General features: G+C 41.8%; 2 protein-coding genes and 1 pseudogene across 2 annotated transcripts; 2 read left to right on the top strand and 1 right to left on the bottom strand.

Moving 5' to 3' along the window:
• Positions 1–738, top strand: LOC104447267 (UPF0481 protein At3g47200-like). The gene has a single exon (XM_039317866.1). The coding sequence runs from the start codon at positions 1–3 to the stop codon at positions 736–738; it is 738 nt and encodes a 245-aa protein (XP_039173800.1).
• Positions 739–2,709: 1,971 nt separating this feature from the next.
• The window catches only part of LOC108959543, a 31,735-nt pseudogene continuing 13,398 nt past the window's right edge, over positions 2,710–21,046 (bottom strand).
• Positions 8,164–9,689, top strand: LOC104445271 (SURP and G-patch domain-containing protein 1-like protein). The gene is made up of 3 exons (XM_039316527.1): positions 8,164–8,758; positions 8,860–9,035; positions 9,397–9,689. The coding sequence occupies exons 1-3, from the start codon at positions 8,593–8,595 to the stop codon at positions 9,454–9,456; spliced, it is 402 nt and encodes a 133-aa protein (XP_039172461.1). The 5' UTR covers positions 8,164–8,592; the 3' UTR covers positions 9,457–9,689.

Raw genomic sequence — 21,046 nt, 5'->3', positions numbered from 1 at the left:
ATGGACAACAATCGAGGAGGTCGTCAAGCAACCGCTGAGGAACATGGGATCAAGCTCATGAAGCAGGAGTTAGCGTATGACATGTCCCAAGATATTGTGGCAGCGCTGCAATGTTTGAATGAATCCCCAGGCGGAAGCACATGTACCATCTTCAGAACCCCTGAGGCGATTGGAGGAGGTATTGCCAAGGCATGCCGGCCTCGCATCGTCTCTATTGGCCCATACCACCATGGGGAGCAGCAGTTGCAGATGCTTCAGAAGCACAAGTGGAGATACCTCCACACCATGCTGGACCAAACTCAACCGCACAGTGTCGGCCTCGAGGACCTCATCAATACAGTGGCACTGAAAGTGGAAATGATCCGGCAGTGCTATTCGGAGAGCACTGAGTGTTTCAACGGACCTGATCTTGTGAAAATGATGGTTGTTGATGGATGCTTCATCATTCAGTTTCTCCGTCAAATCGCAGGGGTCATGGCAAGAGACAGACATATGGATCCCCCATTAAATAATTCATACGTGTTGTATTCCGTTGCACGGGACCTTCTTCAGCTTGAGAACCAGGTCCCATACTTTGTTCTCGAGGATTTGTTTGAAACAACGAATGTTCCAGAAGCAACGTGGTCCTTGGCCAATCTTGCCTCCTATTTCTTCAGCTGTTTCGATTTAGGACCCGGCTATGTCTTGGAAAGACAGATCAATAAAAAGAAGTGCATTTACTCGATTCATTTCGTCTGAGTTTAATACCTTAGAGTCAACAAGACAGTCCAGTAGAGAAGAGTTCATACTGTCCTTTGATTAGATCTGCCTCCGAGCTCCGTCGAGTGGGAATTGGATTCAAGCAAGGGCAAGCCAGCACCTTCCTGGGGATCAAATTTGACAATGAACGCAGAACCGTCAGAATTCCACAAATAGAAATAAATGATGATCTCAATTGCATCCTCCCAAATATGGTTGCTTTTGAACAGTGTCGTGGCCAAATGGACGGGCACATAACCGCCTATACCACATTCATGGGATGCCTCATTCAACAGCTTTTGCGTGACTGTAAAGTCATATCGAATTACGGTATGAGCAACCAGGATGTTGCACGCTTCTTCAGTGACGTCTGGAAGGACGCTATTATAGACATCCCTGATACCTATCTAGCGTCGCACTTTTCATTTTTAAATGAGTCTTTTAAGTATGAGTGGGCTCATCTTTGCTGGGCACAACTCCTAAATGCTTTTCATGACAACCCATGGTCAACTCTTTCGGGCTTAGCTGTTGTAGTTACGCTTGTAGGCATCATTCAAATAGTGTATGCCGTGTTGCAGTACTATCATCCCAAGTAGCAGGAAGCATATAAAAGCCGTGTCTTCCAATTTCATTCCATATATATAGAGTACGTTTTTAGTGAATCTTTTGAGTTGTTGATACTTCCCTTGACCATATCAATCTTGAGTATGTGGATTAACAGTTATCATGACTAAAGTGGTGATCACTAAGGGAGAGCACAAGCCGGTGATCCCATTTCGCCCGGGAATCCAGAACTTACTCCACCCTAGGCCTAGCCACTACCGAGTTTCATGGAACTAAGGACCGAATCAGCTGGTTAAATGGTGTTCTATAACTAATAAAACCAAAGTTACACAACAAAAAAGTTGTATTGGTGCAAAACCATCGTTATTTTACTAGCCATGTTAAATACTTGTGTTACAAATAAATGAACCTTTCCACCCAAAAAAGAGCCCAATGCATCATAAAATGCGTCTCTACCATTGTCAACCTATTCTCGAGTTGTCTCTTCCACATACCGAAGTTGTCGCCCAGTTCATTGCAATGTAGAACCTGTTCCTCTAGCTGACTACCCTTGTGAGATAAGCTGAATGCCAAACCAGCCAGCTCATGAATCCTATGTGCAATATCCCCTTCGTCCTGCATAAAAGACTGTTTGCATAAGTGACGACAATTGATTCCATGAATCAGAGAGTACTAGGTATTGGGAAAGAAAACCATAAGTTTCGCATGGTAGCATGTTATGCACCTTAGACTGGCGTAAATCGACGAGCGCCTTGTAACGCCCAACAGAAGCCATGCTTCCCAAATGCCTGCACGCGAATGGGTCTCCTAGAGGTATGTCTTTTAAGCAAAATGCCTTCCCTCCATTTTGCTTCCTATCCTACGAAACAGCTCCTCCAAGAATTTCCCTTTCCTTTCCGCGACCTGTTTCAGAAATCAGTATTCATATTATTTCCCAGGAAAGAAACCCTTTATGCAATGAGAAAGAGATACCGAATGACCAATTACAGTTTCAAAGGGAAGGATTCATGCCACATCTTGTACAAAGTAGAGCAAGGAGATGAAGATTGTCGATCAAACGAGTGGAGATCAAACGAAAAGCAACAGCGACAAATCTTCAAAGGAGTCAGATTGGTTGACTGGATCTGAGCTAAAGCACTAGCCTCGTCTCTTCAAGAAAACTCGATCACATATTATTTGACTATGAGATTTATTTGCTCTTTATATGTGTGTGTGCGGCATCTCTCAATCTTTGACTTTAAGCTTTTGGGTTGGATTAGCCAACACACTCTGATATGAAATAGTTGAGAGGACATATCATTTACTTAGAAGATGGTCAAATGCTAAAATGAGATTATCACGAAGTTGTTGATTTAAGCGGCAAAGGAGAGAAAAGAGATCTTTTCTCCTCACGTTTCACCAGCGGGATTAGGGAAGTTCAAGTGACTTGACAAAATCTGAGGGTCCAATGCTGGCGGACCAGACTAGGAGAGCGTATGGAACATCTGTCCCATCATTCAGCACGATTTTCTTCGCATGAACCTCTTTCACCGGGCCTCTTTTAAGATGAACTCCTGACTAAGCATAGCGAGCATTAGATCAGCAACACAATGAACTGCTAGAAAAGATGACGGTAGCTTGAGAAAGAAAATCAACTTACCCTTGTTAAGATCATTAATCATTGAGAAACTGTAAGTGAAAACAATGAGCATCTTCTTCTATTCATGAAACTTTGAAGGTTGCTCTGTAAGCGCAATTCATATAGTTGTAGAATTAAAATACCTGGATTTTCGGAGAGCATGAGGTTCAACAAAAGCCTCTTCCTGATTTCTTGGACATGATTCACCTCACGAAGCAAGTAGGCATGTTCCTTGATCGGTAAGCAATGGGATTTAGCAAAAGAGAAAATCCTAAGGGAAAAACATGGTGGATTTGGAACAACTAGTGTTATTTGATATTTCTTATAGGTGCAACTTCTGTTCCATCATGTTGAAGAAATGAAATTCTACCTTATCTCACTATATAGTATGTACCTAAAACACTTTTCAACTTGTCTGACACTGGGGACAATGCATGTCGATATTTGTTAGTATAGTTGATTTGCCAGGTAACCGCACATGGGACTTTTATAGCCGGGGGCCTACAAGGAAATGCAAATGCTTGGACAATGTACTTCGACGATTGTTTACGCAGTATATCATAAATTTCTGATGTTTGTCAATTGCTAATTGAAGAACATGGAGGAAAATTCCAGCTGCAGATCCCGAATAGCCAGATGTTCGACTTACTTCGTGCTCGTCAGCGTCAAATTCCAGTGCAGGGAGCCAAATAGAAGTACGAATTGGGGGTTTGCCACAAGAGCAGGCTGCATCCGGCTAATGGGCTCACCCACTGAACGGAACTCCAAAGTTCGACGGAAGAAGGCGAGTGAAAACCATGTGATTTCAGGGTGAAATGCACACGACATCATACACATTCATATTAAGCCGCTTCATAAACCAGCAAGCCACCCAACAGGTACCAAGAACGACCACCCTCGGCTTTTCTCCAGGCTTAGTCGGTTCAAGACCTGGATATCTGATGCTCTCATATAATGAGAAAATTTCTTCTGACTTTCCATAAGCAAATAAAAGACGAAAAAAGCCCATATTTCTTGGAGGAAAGGCGTCAATTGTAACCGACTCATTCAATCAAAGGCTCGTTCTTTTGTGCAACAACCAAATTGATGATTTCATCAATCTCATTTGACTGCCCTCCTAACATCCACCAAATGCAAATCTCAAAGCGTGAGCAAAAGCATGGAGTTTTTCTTGGTATGCCATGACCAAGAACAATGAAAAAAGAATGTCAACTGAGACAAATGGTTTCCTTTAAACAATTAAAGCTGTATATGTACATGGCGAAATTCCTCTCTTCACGAGTCAATTGTAGAAATGAAGTTCATTTCACGTTCTCTGCCATAGGATGAACCCCCAGACAAAAGCAGAACAAAAGGCAAGAACAGAGGTCTTTTCACCTGGAAATTTTATTAATTCCTCAAGATGGATCACATCGATGGTCATTAGTAACACTGTTCAAGAGCGCACTAATCGCGTGAGGAATATGTAATGGACAAACTACAAAGAGGTAAAATAAACCAGCTGCAGATCTAACCAGTGAGGTCCGTTAAGAAAAACCAACAATCAATTAAAACCGGTGCCTGAACCATACGATAACGACAACCAATCAAAGAATATGAGCAAAACCATGTTTACATGGAGACCTACTAGAAAATGAAGCAAGAAGAAAGGACGTGAAAGCAAGCCTCCAAGATGAAACGAAACGTTTCAAAGTTGAGAAACATGTTGGTGTGTTTTTTGCTGCTGTTGGACTCCAATGCGTCTCCAAATGTCGTTGAAAGGAGGAGATGGTCTATCAACTCGATCAAATAAAGGGCATTTCCAACAAAAGATCGTTAATGACTTCTTTAAATTGGTAAAAAAAAAAGATGCAGTTATTTATAAAAGAGAACAAAAGCTTGGGTGAAGAAGTTAGAAGAAGCCATTGCAACTTGTTTTGATAATAGTTGAGAGAATGAAAGAGTTCAAAAAATACCAGCAGGTTGTGAGAAAATATCGAGGACTATACAGGCATTAAAATCCGATATTTGACCTCCGGACACGTCAGTTTCTTATATTTCACATTTGAGATGGGTAACTTTAGAATATGAAAAGTGGATAAAGTTTTTCATGCATCTATGGGTATCTATATAAAATATTAGAACCTTAAATCAAGTTTTTATTTTGTAACTTCTTTTTTTTTAGTCGAACTCCACCTTATTTTAAAAATATATCTTTTGTACATGAAAAGTTATACAGAGTAGAGCTAGGGACAAGTTCAGTAAGAGTGCTATGACCTCTCTCTTTTCCCCGCTTACTTAAATACCACATTAGAATAAAATCGATCATTTAAGTGCAATTTTCCGCAAATCTTCCTACATGGATTTTTATTATTATTTCCCATTCCGACGTGGATTTATTTTTTATTTGTGATTTTTTTTATTAATTATCCACGTTAGCTCCAATTATATCACGTAGGACAACTAACATCCACATTAGATTTTCTGGCAAGACAAATTACCGATAGCACTAAAGTGATTGATTTTTCAAATTTAAGGCACTCAAATGAGCATCATATAAAAGTTACGGTACTCCTAATGTACTTTTTCTAAAAATGCTTATACATGTGTCGTTGAATGAATGATTATTTAAATATTTGAGAAAATTATCAATTAGTCTTAAACAAATTTTACAAATATCAATTCACTTTTAACTTTCTAATTATGTTATAGTCCTACACAATTCCGTGATATTTAAATATAGTATTTCCTGCCATTAGCCATCGCAAATTACGATGTGGAAATTAATAAATTGTCCACATTAGCATGCCACTTAGGACGCCGGCAATGATTAGATGCCACGTCAACGATTTTCAATGACAATTAGCAAGAAAGACTACATTGAAATATAACCCAAAAGTTTAGGACTACATTAACAAAATTAAAAAGTATGGCTGATCAAGTGGAATAATTAGTCGTTGACAAGGAAATTATGACAATTGTAATTGCATTATGAGACAATCCAATCAAACCATTGGCAAATGCATATTTTTTGTCAATTCTAAATGCAGAATTTCCAAAGAAAGAGAAGAAAAAAGGTAAAAAAAAAAAAAAAATCTAAATCTGGCACTTGCAAGAGATAGTGTGATCAATTTAAGGTAATAGGGGCATCAGAAGTGCAAAAATGAACGGAAAAAGCACGAGCCTTTATGAGTTTATTCTTTTCACATAATTGCTCATTTAAATGTTAAATCTAACCTTTGAGTTGATGCGAGTAAAATAAGAAGAGAATATGGTGGGTTTCTAGAGTCAAGGGCCGGATGATAGTTGAGAAAAAGGAGAGGCGAATGAGGTAATTTAAAATGAGGAGAGAATATGGTGGGTTTCAGTTTTTTTTTTTTTTAAATCACTGGGGTTCTCCCCGGTGGCTAGGGTGAGCATGGTTCTCGGGTAGAACCGGGAACGGGAGAACCGAACCGAAGGTTCCGGTTCGGTTCCCGCCTAAGGGGGCCGGTTCCCATAAGAACCGGAACCGGCCAAGTTAAAAAAAAAAAAAAACCTAATCCCCTTCACATCATTTCCCCCCCCTTTTGTTCAATCTTCCCCCTTTCCCTTTCCCTTTCTTTTTTTCTCTCTCTTTTTCTCCCATTTTTCCTCCTCACGTCACTTCCCTGCCCCCCAACTTTTTCCTTTTCCTCTCTCTCTCTCTCTCTCTCCTCTCTCTCTCTCTCTCTCTCTCTCTCTCTCTCTCTTTCCCCCTCTCTCGGCCAAACCCCCTTCTTCTTCTTCTTCTTCTTCCTTCCTCTCGCCGGCTGCTGCTTCCCCCACCACCACATCGCTGCCCCACACCCTACTCACCACCACCTCTTGGCCACCGAACCCCACCACCCACTGCTCGTCTGACGAGCCGTCTCGCCGTTGAGCCCGACAAGTTGTCTCGCTGTCCACGCTGTTGTGAGGCACCACCGCTGTCCTCAAGCCACCATCACCACCTCTTGCCGCCGCTAGCTCGGCCATCCAGGCCGTCGTTGCTCCGAATCGTCACCACCTCCGCCCGAACCGAGCTCTTCCCCCTTGGCCGTGGGTTGAGCCACGACCGCCGCTGCTCTGCCTTCGCCGTGCCCCAAATTACTCTCACAACACTCGCCCTCGGTGTCTCACGACACTCTGACCTCTGTTCTCTCTTCGCCCTCTGCTCGACGCCACCAAGTAGCATCCCTGCCGCGCCTCACCTCGCCTGCAGCCCGCATCGACGTCGCTCCTGCTCCACCCGCTGCTGCCTTCACCGCGCCTCGCCTGCAGCTCGCGACGCCACTGCTTTGCCTTCGCTGTGCCCTGAAGCCCGCGATGTCGCAACTCTACCTTCACCGTGCCCCAAAGCCTGCGACCCGCAGCGCCCTCGCTCAACTCCGAGCTTTCCCTGAGCGACGCTGCTACAGCTCGCTGCTTGCCCTCGACGCCACCGTCGCTCGCCCTCGACCACCACCGCTCGCCCTCGCCACCGCTAACCTCTGCGCTTACCTCTTCTTGTGAGTGTTCTCTCTCTGTCATTTTGAAACTCATATTTGTTTGTTCTTTGTTGCTCATAAGTTGTGTGGAAGATGTTTGGGGTAGAACGCATGTTATAATTTGTAACAGTTTGCCAGCCGGAACAACTCTAACAATTCATTGTAAATCCAAAGACGACGATCTCGGGATCCATTATATAATGAGCAGCTGGGAATTCAAATTCAGACCCAGTTTGTTTGGGAAAACTTTATTTTTTTGTAGCTTTGCATGGCCGAATAATTTTCAGTGGTTTGATATATATGTGCAAAGCAGGGATAGTGATCATTGCACCACGTGTGCTTGGAAGATCTTTCCTGAAAGTTATGTGGTGGTTTCTTTGCATTTTAGATTTCATGTTTCAGGCTGATACTGCTCATTTTGGCTGTGCCTTTGCATTTCTGTATTGCAGCTTACATTATTTGCTATCAGTGCATCTTCCATTCTATAAATGGTTGAATATTCCTTTGCAAGTCATCCAGAATCTAACTGAGTTCTTTTTTATCTCATTCTTGTTTTTGTTGGTTATTTAGAATTCTTTGTTGTAAATTTCTTTAGTTGTTTTAATCTCCTGTTTACCTTTTGCAGGTGGAGTAGGTATACCAGAGTCAAGATCGAATGCTGCCTCCCAAAGGATCAACGGCCAGGCCAACTGCTCAAATTACCAAACTCCTGCTTCAGCATTGTATGAAGCTACAAATGGTTCTAGAGTTGCTTCGGATAGGAATGGTGATTACACATTCGTTTCACTTGCCATCTCATCTGATTTTGGCTTAATTTACTTATATACTTCCTTCTAGATAAGTGACAAATATGATCATCTGATGTTTGTATGTAAGAGAATAAAGTAAAATGGAGCAGCATCTGAAAAGCTGAATGTACTGAAACCATTGATTGCTTCGCTTACGTTATAATTATGCAATGTGGTGCCTTGTATCACATTCTAAAAACTTGTTAGATGTAATCATTATCTTTAAATCAAATTGATTTCAGGTTGTCTTCGAATCTAATGATGTTATTTTACTTGAAACAACTCAAAATTCATTGACTAGTGAGTGGTGTTATTATTTGAATATCTATGTGAGTACTTTGTGGTTCAATTGCAACATGCTACAGAGACATTTTGCGGTCCATGCTTTCTTGGCATTTTTAAGTGAGCACGATTAAACATGTTGTATGATCAAGTTTTGTTGAACACAGGCGAGTCATGTTCCACAGCAAGTGCAGATCCTATAGCAATGATGGAATTTTACATGAAAAAGGCTGCCCAAGAGGAGAGGAGGAGACAACCTAGACAATCGAAATACGAAATGCCTCCACCTCCTTCTCTTCAAGGTTAGCTTTTCAATTCCTTGCGAGCGGGCGTTATTTTTGTTTTCTTGTGTCTTGCTATATGCATCTTAGTTGAGATGACATATTTGTGTTTTGTTTCATAGGACCCGCCAAGAAAGGTCATCACATGGGCGACTTCATTCCTCCAGAAGAGCTTGAAAGGTTTTTGGCTTCATGTAATGATGCCTTTGCCCAAAGGTTGCTAGAGAGGCTGCTGAAAGGGCTAGGATTCTGGCTAATAATGTTGGCCATAAGCTTTTGTCAAAAATGGGGTGGAAAGGTCTTTTTTTCTATTCCCTATGACTCTTGGTTTCATTACATCCAAAAGATAAGGCAGTTTTGATGTTGCTAGATCCTTTTGTTAGGATAAATGTTTCGCTCAAGCAGCTTAATCATTCATGTGTGCATGATGTACTGAAGTTTTCATCTTCTCTGTGCATATGAATGTGTCGATTTGTTAAGTACCATTTATAGCTCCTAAATGGCTCGAGTATGGGGAAACTTACTGTCCTGTGACATTTAAGCCAACAATGGTGGTGAATGAGGAATTCGTCTTATAGTGTCTGACTTCTTAATTGCATTCGTTATCGCTTATGATTGGAGGGGAAGAGGCTAATGGGTGCACCTGGCTAATTGAGCAGGTGAGGATCTTGGAAGCTCCAGAAGTGGTATTGCTGATCCAATCATGGCTGGTGAAGTGAAGAAAAACAATTTGGGCGTTGGTGCTCATAACCCTAGAGAGGTGGCGCCAGAAGATGATATATACGAGCAATTATGGTCACTGTTAGAGCACGTTTCATCCATCATGTGCTCGAACTACTGGATTGTTCGTGAGTGTAAAAACAGTTTGTTTATTATTGCTTCTAAGATGTTGTTTGCTGTTTGTGTTATATTCTCTTTGATGAATGACAAGTTTGTTTATTATTGCTGCATTTATTTCCATTTTTTTAAACTAAAAATGAAAAAAAAAATTTGTTGGAACCTGTTGGAACCTAGAACCGACCCGGAACCCGTGACGGGGTAGGTTCCGGGTTCTTGTTTTTGACGAGTAGGTTTCGGGTTCCAAAAAATGATAAATCTGTATCCGAGGGTAGGTTCCAGGTTCCAAGCGGAACCTGTAAGGAACCGGGAACTGCGCATCCCTACCAGTGGCCACCCTTCCAACTTTGAAGGGGGAGGTGGGGGGTTTAAATCTCACCTTCTCAAGGGGGCTTGGGGTGGGGACGATTTCATTTCGGGAGTGGGTTTCGACTCCCACGCCTGCAAGGAGGCGGGGCAAAAATCTGAGAGTGTATGTTAGAGTAGGATCGAGTAGGACCAAAAAAAAAAAAAAAGTTTTTGAAAATTTAATGGCTTTCCCAATTATATTTTTATTTAGCAAAAAAAATGGAACTTTTCAAACTATACAAATAAAAACATGTAAAATCATGTATTTTTTCATAATTTTATAAAACCTAATCTTTTAAAAGTATCGATTTTGCGTAGAATAATACAGTTTTAACATTACAAGCTCTGTATGTGCGTCAATTAGAATATCTTAAGGATTCAATTTCTTTCTTAGAACCGTATATGGCAGGTAAAAGATATTATTTTTCTCATGAAAGCCGAAGTAAGGAGGCCAGTTTCAGGAGTAACGTGTATCAGGAAAGCACCACTACTGGGGAAAAATTTCAGGAGTTGTCACCATCGCTTTGCTCTTTCACTAACACGTAGTCATTTCTTTTACAAAACAGACGGCCATGAACATTCATGGTCGATCTATCGCCTGATGATGATTGTCAATCAGCATTCGACAGCTCATGAGCACTCGATGACTTTACTACATGTAAGTCAAGCTTGTCCCCTGACATTTGTCATAGGATACACTGCACTGCTCTTGACATCCTTTCGATTCTCTTTCTTCTTCTTTTTTTCGCTAGGAATTTCGATTCTCTATCTAGCTATTGAAATTCCAGCAAGAAATTCACGCAGATTCTACAATTTGAATCGGCATGGACAAAAACAGAGGAGGTCATCAAGCACCCGCCCAAAAACATGAGATCAAGCTCATGAAGCAACAGTTATTGCCTTCCATGTCACAAGATATTGAGGCAGCGCCAAAATTGTTGACTGTATCAGCAGGCAAAAGTAGATGTAGCGTCTTCAGAGTGCCCCGGGCACTTGCGGGAGGAAACGCCAAGGCCTGCCGGCCTCGCATCGTCTCTTTGGCCCATAACACCATGGGGATACCTCCAAAGCATGCTGGACCAAACTCAACCACATGGTGTCGGACTTGAAGACCCCATCGATACATTGGAGCCGAAAGTGGAAATGATTCGGAAGTGCTACTCGGAAAGCACCGACCGTTTCAGTGGACCTGATCTTGTGAAAATGATGGCTCTTGACGGATGCTTCATCATTCAGTTCCTCCGTCAAATGGCAGGGGGTCATACAGATTGATCCCTCGTTAAAAAATTCATACCTGTTAGCTTCCATTATGCGGGACCTTCTTTGGCTCGAGAACCAGGTCCCGTACTTTGTTCTCGAGGATTTGTTTGAAATGGCAAATGTTCCTAAAGGAACCTTGGCCTTGGCCGATCTTGCCTTCCATTTCTTCAGCTGCTTTCCGGAAGTATTTGGCAATGTATGGGAAAGGCGGAGCAATCTAAAAAAGGAGTGCATTTACTTGATTCATTTCGTCTGAGTTTAATACCATGGGATCAACGAGACATTTATCCAGTAAATAAGAGGTCGTCTCATCATCTGATCAAATCTGCTTCCGAGGTCCGTCGTGTGGGAATTTAATTCAAGCAGAGGGCAGCTAGCACCTTTCTAGAGATCCAGTTTGACCGCGAGCACAGCATCATTGAAATTCCAAAAGTAACAATAGATGATGATCTCAATTGGATCCTCCCCAACACGGTTGCTTTTGAACAGTGGTGTGGCCAAGGGGATGGGCACATAACTGCCTATGCTGCGTTCATGGGATACCTCATTCACACAGTCAATGATGTACAACTTTTATGTGATCGTAAAGTCATCCTGAATCACGGCATGAGCAATGAGGATGTTGCATACTTCTTCGGAGATGTGTGCAAGAATGCTACTTTCTATGTCAAGGGAAGCTATCTAGAGTTGCACTTCACGATTTTAAACGAGTCTCTTAAGTATGAACGGGCCTATCTTTGTTGCATACAAACTCCTATATGCTTTTTATGACAACCCATGGTCAGTTCTTTCAGGCCTAGCTATTGTGGCGACGCTTGCAAGCATGATTCAAACAGTCTATGCTTTATTGCAATACTATCATCCCTAGTAGGAGCAAGCATTTAGAAGCTCTATCTTCCATATCGATTTCATTACATGTATTGACTTTGTTTTGAATGAATATTTCGAGTTATTGGTACTTTCTTTGTGGCCAAATCAATCTTGAATAAGTGACAGAACAGTTATCATCACTAAAGTGATGGTCACTAGGGGAGTGCCTGAACCAGGCCCCCACGTTGACCGCCTCCGGTCATCAACCACCACCGTCAGCCACTGCCTAGTGGGACCATCAACCATCAATCTCCACCTCATCATCAACTGTTTATTATTCATAAATATACAGCATGATTAAAGCAAGCAGGGACACAAGAAGCAAACTGGTGCAGATGTATGTAATGATCAAGACTCAGGCCATGGATTCAGCATCATCACCTCGCCAACAACCACCATTGATAACCGTGGGAATATATAACACAAGACAGAGAACAGCGATTCAGCAGTATGTTCAACAAATGTAAAATACGCATGTAATCATGTCAAATGGTTACCGACTCAGATTGCTCCAGGTGCACAACGCTAACAAGTTTCCAAGTCGAACGATTACAGGGAGTGTAATAAGCTCGAAGTTGATGCTAAATTCATAGAAAAGTGATTCCCGCGTGTGCGCACTCAATGAAATCACCTCCCACAGAGCTGATTTGATCTTAACAGAATTCATGCCATTTCGGTTTTTTTCCTTCATCAGAACAAAGCAAGATCTAGTTGAAGTGTTACCATAGTAAGGAGAAATTCTTGCTTGCAATAACTAATCAAGCTAGCACAAGGAAGATCTGGGAAGCGTTGACTGTGAAGATGAACAACGGCTATGAAGCTTCAAACACGAATAACCTGCTTCGAGTCCTCGCGGCCAAGAACAGGGCAAACAGAGCTTCCCGTGGCGGTCGAACTGACAGTGACGAGAAGCGATCCGATGATTGCAACGATTGGCAACGTAGAGGCAGGAGAGGATTCAGTGGAAATCACTGAAAGAATGACTTCTAGACGCTCAAAAGTTTCTCAAATCTATGCAACGAATGGTCTCTGCTCTAGCTATAGGTCTCTTTCGGTGTATCTGGGCTGAAATCCAAGCAAAGAAAGTGGGCATTTCGGACTCTCCAATTAAAACTCCTCTTTTTTCATCAATTTTTATTCATCTCATTTTTTTCACTCATTTTTATTTAATCATTTAATTAATTCTCTCCTCTTTTTTTTTTTTTCTCGCCTTTTATTGCCCGACAGAAGCCATGCTTCCCAAATGTTTGTCTATGAATAGGTCTCCAAGAGGCATTTATTTCGAGCGAAATGCTTTCCCTGCAATTTGCTTCCTATCCTACGAAACAGCTCTGCTGAAAATTTCTGTTGCCTTTCCGTGATCTGTTTCCGAAATTCGCATTTAAATTTATCCTAGGAAAGTAGAAAACTGAGCTTTTATGCGATTAGAAAAAGGGACAGTGAATGACAACTTCCAATTTCTTTTTGTTTTTTCGGTCAAAAGGTTTTCAAACATGGAGGCTCACACCAGGAGTGTTAAGACAAAGTCCCATAATGGCCGGGGGATGTGCTACCCAATTAGCAAGCAAGATGTTAAGTACAAAATAGTACAAATTTGCCCCAAATTAGTACATTTGTGACAAATGGAGCGTAAAATCCCATATTGGTATATCAGTCAACTGTCACGTGTTATTTAACTTAATATTTTAACAGTAAAATTTAATGAAAACTAACAGGGTAAATTTGTCACAAGTGTACCAGTTTGAAGTAAATTGGTCAAAAGTATACTAGTTTGAGGTTTTAGTGGTAAAAAAAAATAGTTTTAGGTAAATTTGTCACAGATGTATTAATTTAGAGTTTTTCAGGATATTAACCCATTTTCTTAAAAGCTTTTCCCCAAAGCTTTCCCAAATGCACCCTAAGAATCTTAGAAATAAATTATACTTTCATGTCACATGTGACATGTGACACGTGACAGTTTTTCGATAAGTGATTTCAAATAGCAAAGTCGATTTAGATTTTTTGCTAAAATTTAAAACTTATCTATCAAAATCTTGTACTGTGATGTAAAAAGAAAAGAGGACTTGTAGAGAAATGACTTGTAAAAGTCTTATTATACTATTAATTAGTGTGTTTTGTGTGATGTATGTCCTAGTCTTCCAGCTGTTGTTTGTCCCAGGAGTTGTTTATTCACATTTCTGCATGTGCATGATAACAAGATAAAAAGAATCGGGACGGTGACGAGCCTGGCACGTCATGAAAATAACTCTTGTTGCTCGTGACCCTAGAGATGGAGTCGGGGTCGTGACAAGATAGTAGTAGTCTTTTCTCTTCATCATTATCTCTCATTGAATTCTAACATATGAAATTATTTGCAGATGAGATGTTGACATGCATAGAGTTTGTTCAACTGGAAGAAATGTTACATTTAGGCACTTAGGTGAGAAGAAAAATCTCTAGATTCAGTCGACTAGAATTAACAGTAAACATTTGTTTCCAAGATGAAGAAAGTCTAAGTAGTTAGTACATAATACATCATAATGGCGCTCATTTTCATGACTTTTGCAAAAGGACAAATGGAGGATTGGACTGCTTAAAACGGCAGAAAAATGGGGTTAAAAAAGAAAAGAAAAAGAAATGGAGTGCTCAAAACAGCACGACTTGCTAGATATGAATCCCACTGAAGATATCACGGAGGAGATTATGGGGGGAGAATGACACGGTGTGAGTTGATTGAGGCAATCTGATAAATTCTAGAACAGCACCGGTTATCCAATGTGGTGGTGGTGGATGATGTACAGGAAGCACTCGTGCTCTCCACGGCTGTCCCTAAAGTTTCGCATGTTCGGACAAGAACGGCTTTGTTAGTTGTATAGCTTCTTACGGCTTTTTGGTTTAAAGTCAATATAATTCTCACCTTTTACCAACAAAAACGGCTTTCGTAGTTGTATCTCCGCAGAGTATGGAACCAAATTTTCCACTTTACAGTTAACGTAGACTTTTTGCATGCCTTATGCAGTACGGCTATGGCAAGCAAGACTATATATATTCATGTCCAGCACAGGTATCTTATCATCCACTTCTTAGTATTACACTGAGAAACACAATCACACTTACAATTGTGCAATGGCATTTCTCTCAAGAGTGAATTCATCGTTGCCCTTGCTCTAATTCTTAACGCTTGGGCATGGCATGCCACTTAAGTCCGCACATTGCATGAATCCAACATTGCCGAGCAGCACGAGCAATGGATGGCCCAACATGGTCGGACATACAAGGACCAAGAGGAGAAGGACAAACGCCGGGCGATTTTCAAGAAACACTTGCAGTTCATTGAGGATTTCAATGCATTCGGGAATCGGACTTTCAAGTTAGGCGTCAATCAATTCTCGGATTTGACTGATGACGAATTCATTCAGAGCCACACGGGATACTTGGCATCCAAGCAAGTGAAGTCCCGCAGAAATGCGTCATTGAGCCAACAATATCCGAGTGGGGATGTTCCTGAGAGCATCGATTGGGTGGAGAAAGGCGCCACAAATCCAATCAAGCACCAAGGCCAATGTGGTAAGAATCTAAACGTCCTGTATTTATCCAATTGTGATATCAAGTTTGACTTCTATTTAGAAAATAAGTTTTGGAGCCTAGCTTTGTCGAGAATTCAGATACCAACGGTAACAACCATGTCAACAAATTTTATGAATGCAGGATCTTGTTGGGCATTCTCAGCAGTCGCAGCAGTGGAAGGAATCACGCAGATCAAAAGCGGTAAACTGCCGGTACTATCTGAGCAACAACTAATCGATTGTGATACCGAAAACAATGGCTGCGAGGGCGGTTCTTTTGACAATGCTTTCCGGTACATCATCCAAAACCAAGGAATCACCTCTGAGGATACATACACGTACCAAGAGATGGAAGGGACTTGTGACTCAACGAAAGAGGCCCAACAGGCCGCGCAGATCACAGATTTTGCAGACGTGCAGCCTGGTGAGGACGAGCTCCTGAAGGCAGTTGCACAACAGCCGGTCTCGGTCGGAATCGCCGCAGGTGGGCAGGAGTTCCGACGCTACAGAGGTGGAGTGTTCAATGGGGATTGTGGCGAGCAGCTGGACCATGCAGTACTTGTGGTCGGGTATGGGACGAGTGAGGAAGGAAAGTATTGGAAGATCCGAAACTCCTGGGGCGAGAGTTGGGGTGAAGATGGTTACATGAGGATTCAAAGAGGTGGTGAAAGTTCTTACGGATTATGCGGGCTCGCATCGCAAGCTTCTTATCCGATTGCATGAGAATAATTAAAAGATATATACACAAAGTACGACCATCGTGAGCCTACGAGTTGCTCCTTTTCTCTTAATTAAATATTCGCGTGTCTGTCTTTCATTGTTTAGCTATATAGTGTCGTACTTGTAAGGAGGCAATTATGTAGCCACTAAGTTATGTGGAGGATTACATATTAATTCCCCGTTTTGGAAAGATCTTGATGCCATCAGTACAATTACCCAATATTAAATTATTAACGTCACCTTATCATGAGTCTAACCCCTCATATAAATTTCTCATACCTATAATCTCATATTAATTAGATTTTGATATTTCATTTTAATCCTTGGAATTAGTTAGATTAGATTCGAAAAACAAATAATAATACTATTATGTGAAATACTCCTCATTTATGGCCAAAATCTTTAATATAATAATGATGATGATGAAGATATTAGAAGATAATTTAACGGTAAATGTTGTGACCTAAATTTTCCATGACATGCGTTGAGGCAAAAAAAAAGGTCTATAGGTATTGCTTAAAAGGCGAGCCCATAGGCCATCAGTTTAATTACGGGATTTCCTAAGCTCATACCTCGCGCGACATTTGAATTTCTCATTTTAACATTCTTTAACAACCCAAGTATGTGTAGGAGTTGTTATTAGCCTGTTGGGGTTAGCTAGAACCCAATTAAGATGCGAGAGCGTTGTCTCAATTCTTATGCAACTAGAGATTCTCAATTCCTATGCAACTAGATCTTCTAAGCATAGGGACTTGATTACATTAATGTTACTATTAGTATCTTTTCGGTACCTAACTAGCTAGTTGTTTAGTCTAAGTGATCATACACTGTTGGTTATGTTGATTAAAATCCAAAAAGGTCTTTCAAAGCCGCTATATGAGCATGCAAACATCTTTGTTTTCATTAGGATTCTAAACTAACCCTAACCTATTCTAAAAAAGGAAATACCACTAAATTTATTATAAAGTGGTGCGATAAGTAAAGATCCAGATATTGAAAGCAGCCACATTGATAACTCAAGCAAACTGACAACTTCTGAGTAAAGTATGAGAAAATAAAGTTGATGCAACATCGGACAAATAATACCACATGACCTCGTTATGAGCGTCAGGATAGTAACCCCGTGAGCTTAACATTAAAAACTAATTCCAAAAGTTGGGCTAGACTAAGGTGAGCCTAACTCTACTGATTTTAATCCATGATTAGACTAACCTAAGCTAAATAACCATTATTCTAAAAGAGTGATTCTTAGTCTTGTTTAAAGCCTAATCTAATTAGGGCCTAAAGTTGTGAGTCTAACCATACTGAACTAAGCTAAACTAAGCTACATCTGCCTTGGACCGCCATGGGTTGGCCTTCAAACTCCCCACCCAATTCTGCAACACCCTTGTTGCGAGCTGTTTTGTCACCTCCCTGTGTTTCCCTAACTATCAGTGCCACTTCTTGGGACTTACATAGATCGCAACGTCGCCCAACAGAACAAGTCACACCACTCCATTGCTTGCTTTCCCTAATCAAAGATGTTCGTGAATCTCCAATCACTTGTACTCCTTGACAAGTGTGGCACCCCTAGACAATTGCACCCCTATGGCAGCATCTCCTTTCACCTACTAAGCTCCTCCTGATCTCTGCAAGCCAACAGAGGGCCCCCCTTGGTGAAAATGTGATCGCAGACCTCTTCTTAAGATTCGCTCATTGATCCAGGAATGTTATCCTCATTTAGCAATAATTCAGTTCCTTCATATGCCCCCATTGTCACCCCAGAAGCTAGACGAGAGCAGCATGTTGTCTGAGCCCCTTTGGCCCCAGCGATCACTCTCCGCCCTCATAGGATCGGGAAGACCATAAGCTTTTCCCCAAATCACCCACTTACTGAAGAGATCCCCGCTCTGATACCATTTGTCACAGGTCGATAATTTCCTTAGCCGCAGATTAACCTATGTGACGCCTGGTGAACGGAATTCACCGGACTAGCCTTCCTTCTATAGTTGTTCCAATGAACAATACAGTCAATAGCTATTTTCATACGAGATCGTACCACATCCAGCTTGGCTCAGGTGTCTAGTCCATCGAGCGAGATAGCAGCCCTCTTTAGGCTTAATAACTCGTTTCGGGCTGTCATGGCCTCATCAGGAGAGCGGCATCAACTCTCGACCAATTTATGCACGGGAGGCCAACCCCACCTTTAAAGCTCTTAAGATTATCTTTCTATCCTAGATCTCTTAGCACCAACCATCCTAACGTCACTCTTACGGACCAGTTGTGTTTATCCTCTCTACGCCCTAACTCCACTCGATAATCCCAAACTTCACTCCCAAGGATTCACAGGTATGGGAGAATCATGGACCGTGTTAAACTCCCCCACCCAATTCCGCAACGCCCTCGTTGCAAGCTGTTATGTCGCTTCCCTACGTTTCTCTAACCATTAGTGCCACTTCTCAGGACTTACATAGATGGCAACACTCGCCCAACACAACAAGTCACACCACTCCATTACTTGCTTCCCCTAATCAAAGCTATTCGCAAATCTCTAGTCACTTGTACTTCCTGACAAGTGTGGCACCCCTAGCCAACTACACCCCTATGGCAGTACCTTCTTTCGCTTACTAAGCTCCTTCTAATCTTTGCAAGCCAACAGATGGTCCCCCTTGGTGGAAACGTGATCACAAATCTCTTCTTAAGATTCACCCATTGATCCAGGAATGTTATCCTTATTCAGCAAGTAATTCAGTTCCTTCCTATGCTCCCATTGCCATCCCAGAAGCTAGACGAGAGCTGCACGTTGTCGAAGCCCTTTTGGCCCCAGCAATCACTCTCCGCCCTCATAAGATCGAGAAGACCAAAAACTTTTCCTCGAATCACCCACTTACTGGAGAGATCCCCGCTCTAATACCATTTGTCACAGGTCGATAATTTCCTTAGCCGCGGATTAACCTATGTGGCGCCTGGTGAACGGAATTCACCAGGCTAGCCTTCCTTCTATAGTTGTTCCAATGAACAATACAATCAATAGCTCTTTTCATACGAGATCGTATCACATCGAGCTTGGCTCAGGCGTCTAGTCCATCAAGCAAGACAGCAGCCCTCTTTAGGCTTAATAACTGGTTTCGGCCTATCATGGCCTCATCAGGAGAATGGCATCAACTCTCGACCAGTTTGTGCACGGGAGGCCAATCCCACCTTCAAATCTCTTAAGTAAGATTGTCTTTTTATCCTAGAACTCTTAGCACCAACCATCCTGACACAACTCTTATGGACCAATTGTGTTTATCCTCTCTACGCCCTCACTCCACTCGATAATCCCAAACTTCACTCCCAAGGATTCACAGGTACGAGAGAATCATGGACCGTGTTAAACTTCCCCACCCAATTCCGCAACGCCCTCATTGCAAGTTGTTATGTCGCTTCCCTGCGTTTCTCTAACCATTAGTGCCACTTCTCGGGACTTACATAGATGGCAACGCTCGCCCAACATAACAAGTCACACCACTCCATTGCTTGCTTCCCCTGATCAAAGTTGTTCGCAAATCTCTAGTCACTTGTGTTGGAGAAATCTTCTTGAAGTGTTTTGAAGTTGACAAATCGTTTCTATCAGTCTAGTTTGAAGGCTTGCAGACTCTGCTATTTAAAGTCTGAAGACCTTGGGATAGCTAGACTCAAGACTCAAAGTCTATCTTCATTGACAGTCTCTAATCCGTTGAAGAAAGGTTATCCATAACTGGATGTTTCGTTGAGGATTTAACCTTATCAACTAGAGAAGATCTCATGGCTGGAGAATACATAAACGGAGTCCTTTGATTGATCGAAGATTGATTCGATAATTGAAGATCCGGTGATTGCCTAAATATTATTGGAAGGTTCTCGCTTTATGGAAACCGAGATCCCGATTGTATGGGCGAACGGGATTGATGGGCTATCAACACGTTCCATTTATAGCTTGGACAATCTTCCTAATTGATTCCGTCCAACGGGTAGATTGGAGGAATTCCTTTGGTAAGTGCCAACGGGTATGATGGCATAAAGGAGTATATAAGGAAGACTGTCTTAGTTGTTCAAGATGTGCGCGATAGAAGAATTCCAAAGTCCGAAGCTCCTTTTTTTTAGACAAATCCTTTGAGCGAATACTTGTATACGAAAGAGAGAGTCTATATTTGTGAGAAATCTTGAGGAGGTGTGGTAGAACATCTACACTTTGTGGAATCAAGGCAAAGCATGCTTGTAACCTCTCTCTTGTTCATAGTGGAATCCAGCCAATAGGCATCGGTGAAGAAGAGTGGACGTAGGCTTGATATAAGCCGAACCACTATAAACCGCGTGTTCAATTTTCTCTTCTCTCGCCTTACTTTGATTATCGTTTCATCCAACTGTCTACTATTGTGCAATTGCTTGAGAAAAATTCTTTATATACCTATTCACCCCCCTCTAGGTACTCATACTAGCAATATCAATTGGTATCAGAGCCCATGTGCTTACTTTATTTGAAGTGTTTTACTTCATAGTAAAAGATCCATGGCTAGTATGCTAGCACCAGGGCTGATGGAAGGGCAAAGCAATACTAGACCACCCTACTTTGATGGAAAGGATTACAACATCTGGAAGAACAAGATGAAAGCTTTCCTTCGATCAAAGGATCCTCTGGAATGAGACGTTGTAGAAAAAGGAATTACTCCTACCACTGCATCAGTCTCTGAAAGAGGAAAAGAAATTGATGAAACCAGCGGAATGTCTC

The sequence above is a fragment of the Eucalyptus grandis genome, chromosome 7 (assembly GCF_016545825.1).
Source record: "Eucalyptus grandis isolate ANBG69807.140 chromosome 7, ASM1654582v1, whole genome shotgun sequence".
NCBI lineage: Eukaryota > Viridiplantae > Streptophyta > Magnoliopsida > Myrtales > Myrtaceae > Eucalyptus > Eucalyptus grandis.
Note: the sequence above shows the minus strand (reverse complement) of the source record. Positions and strands in the feature narration are given on the sequence as shown.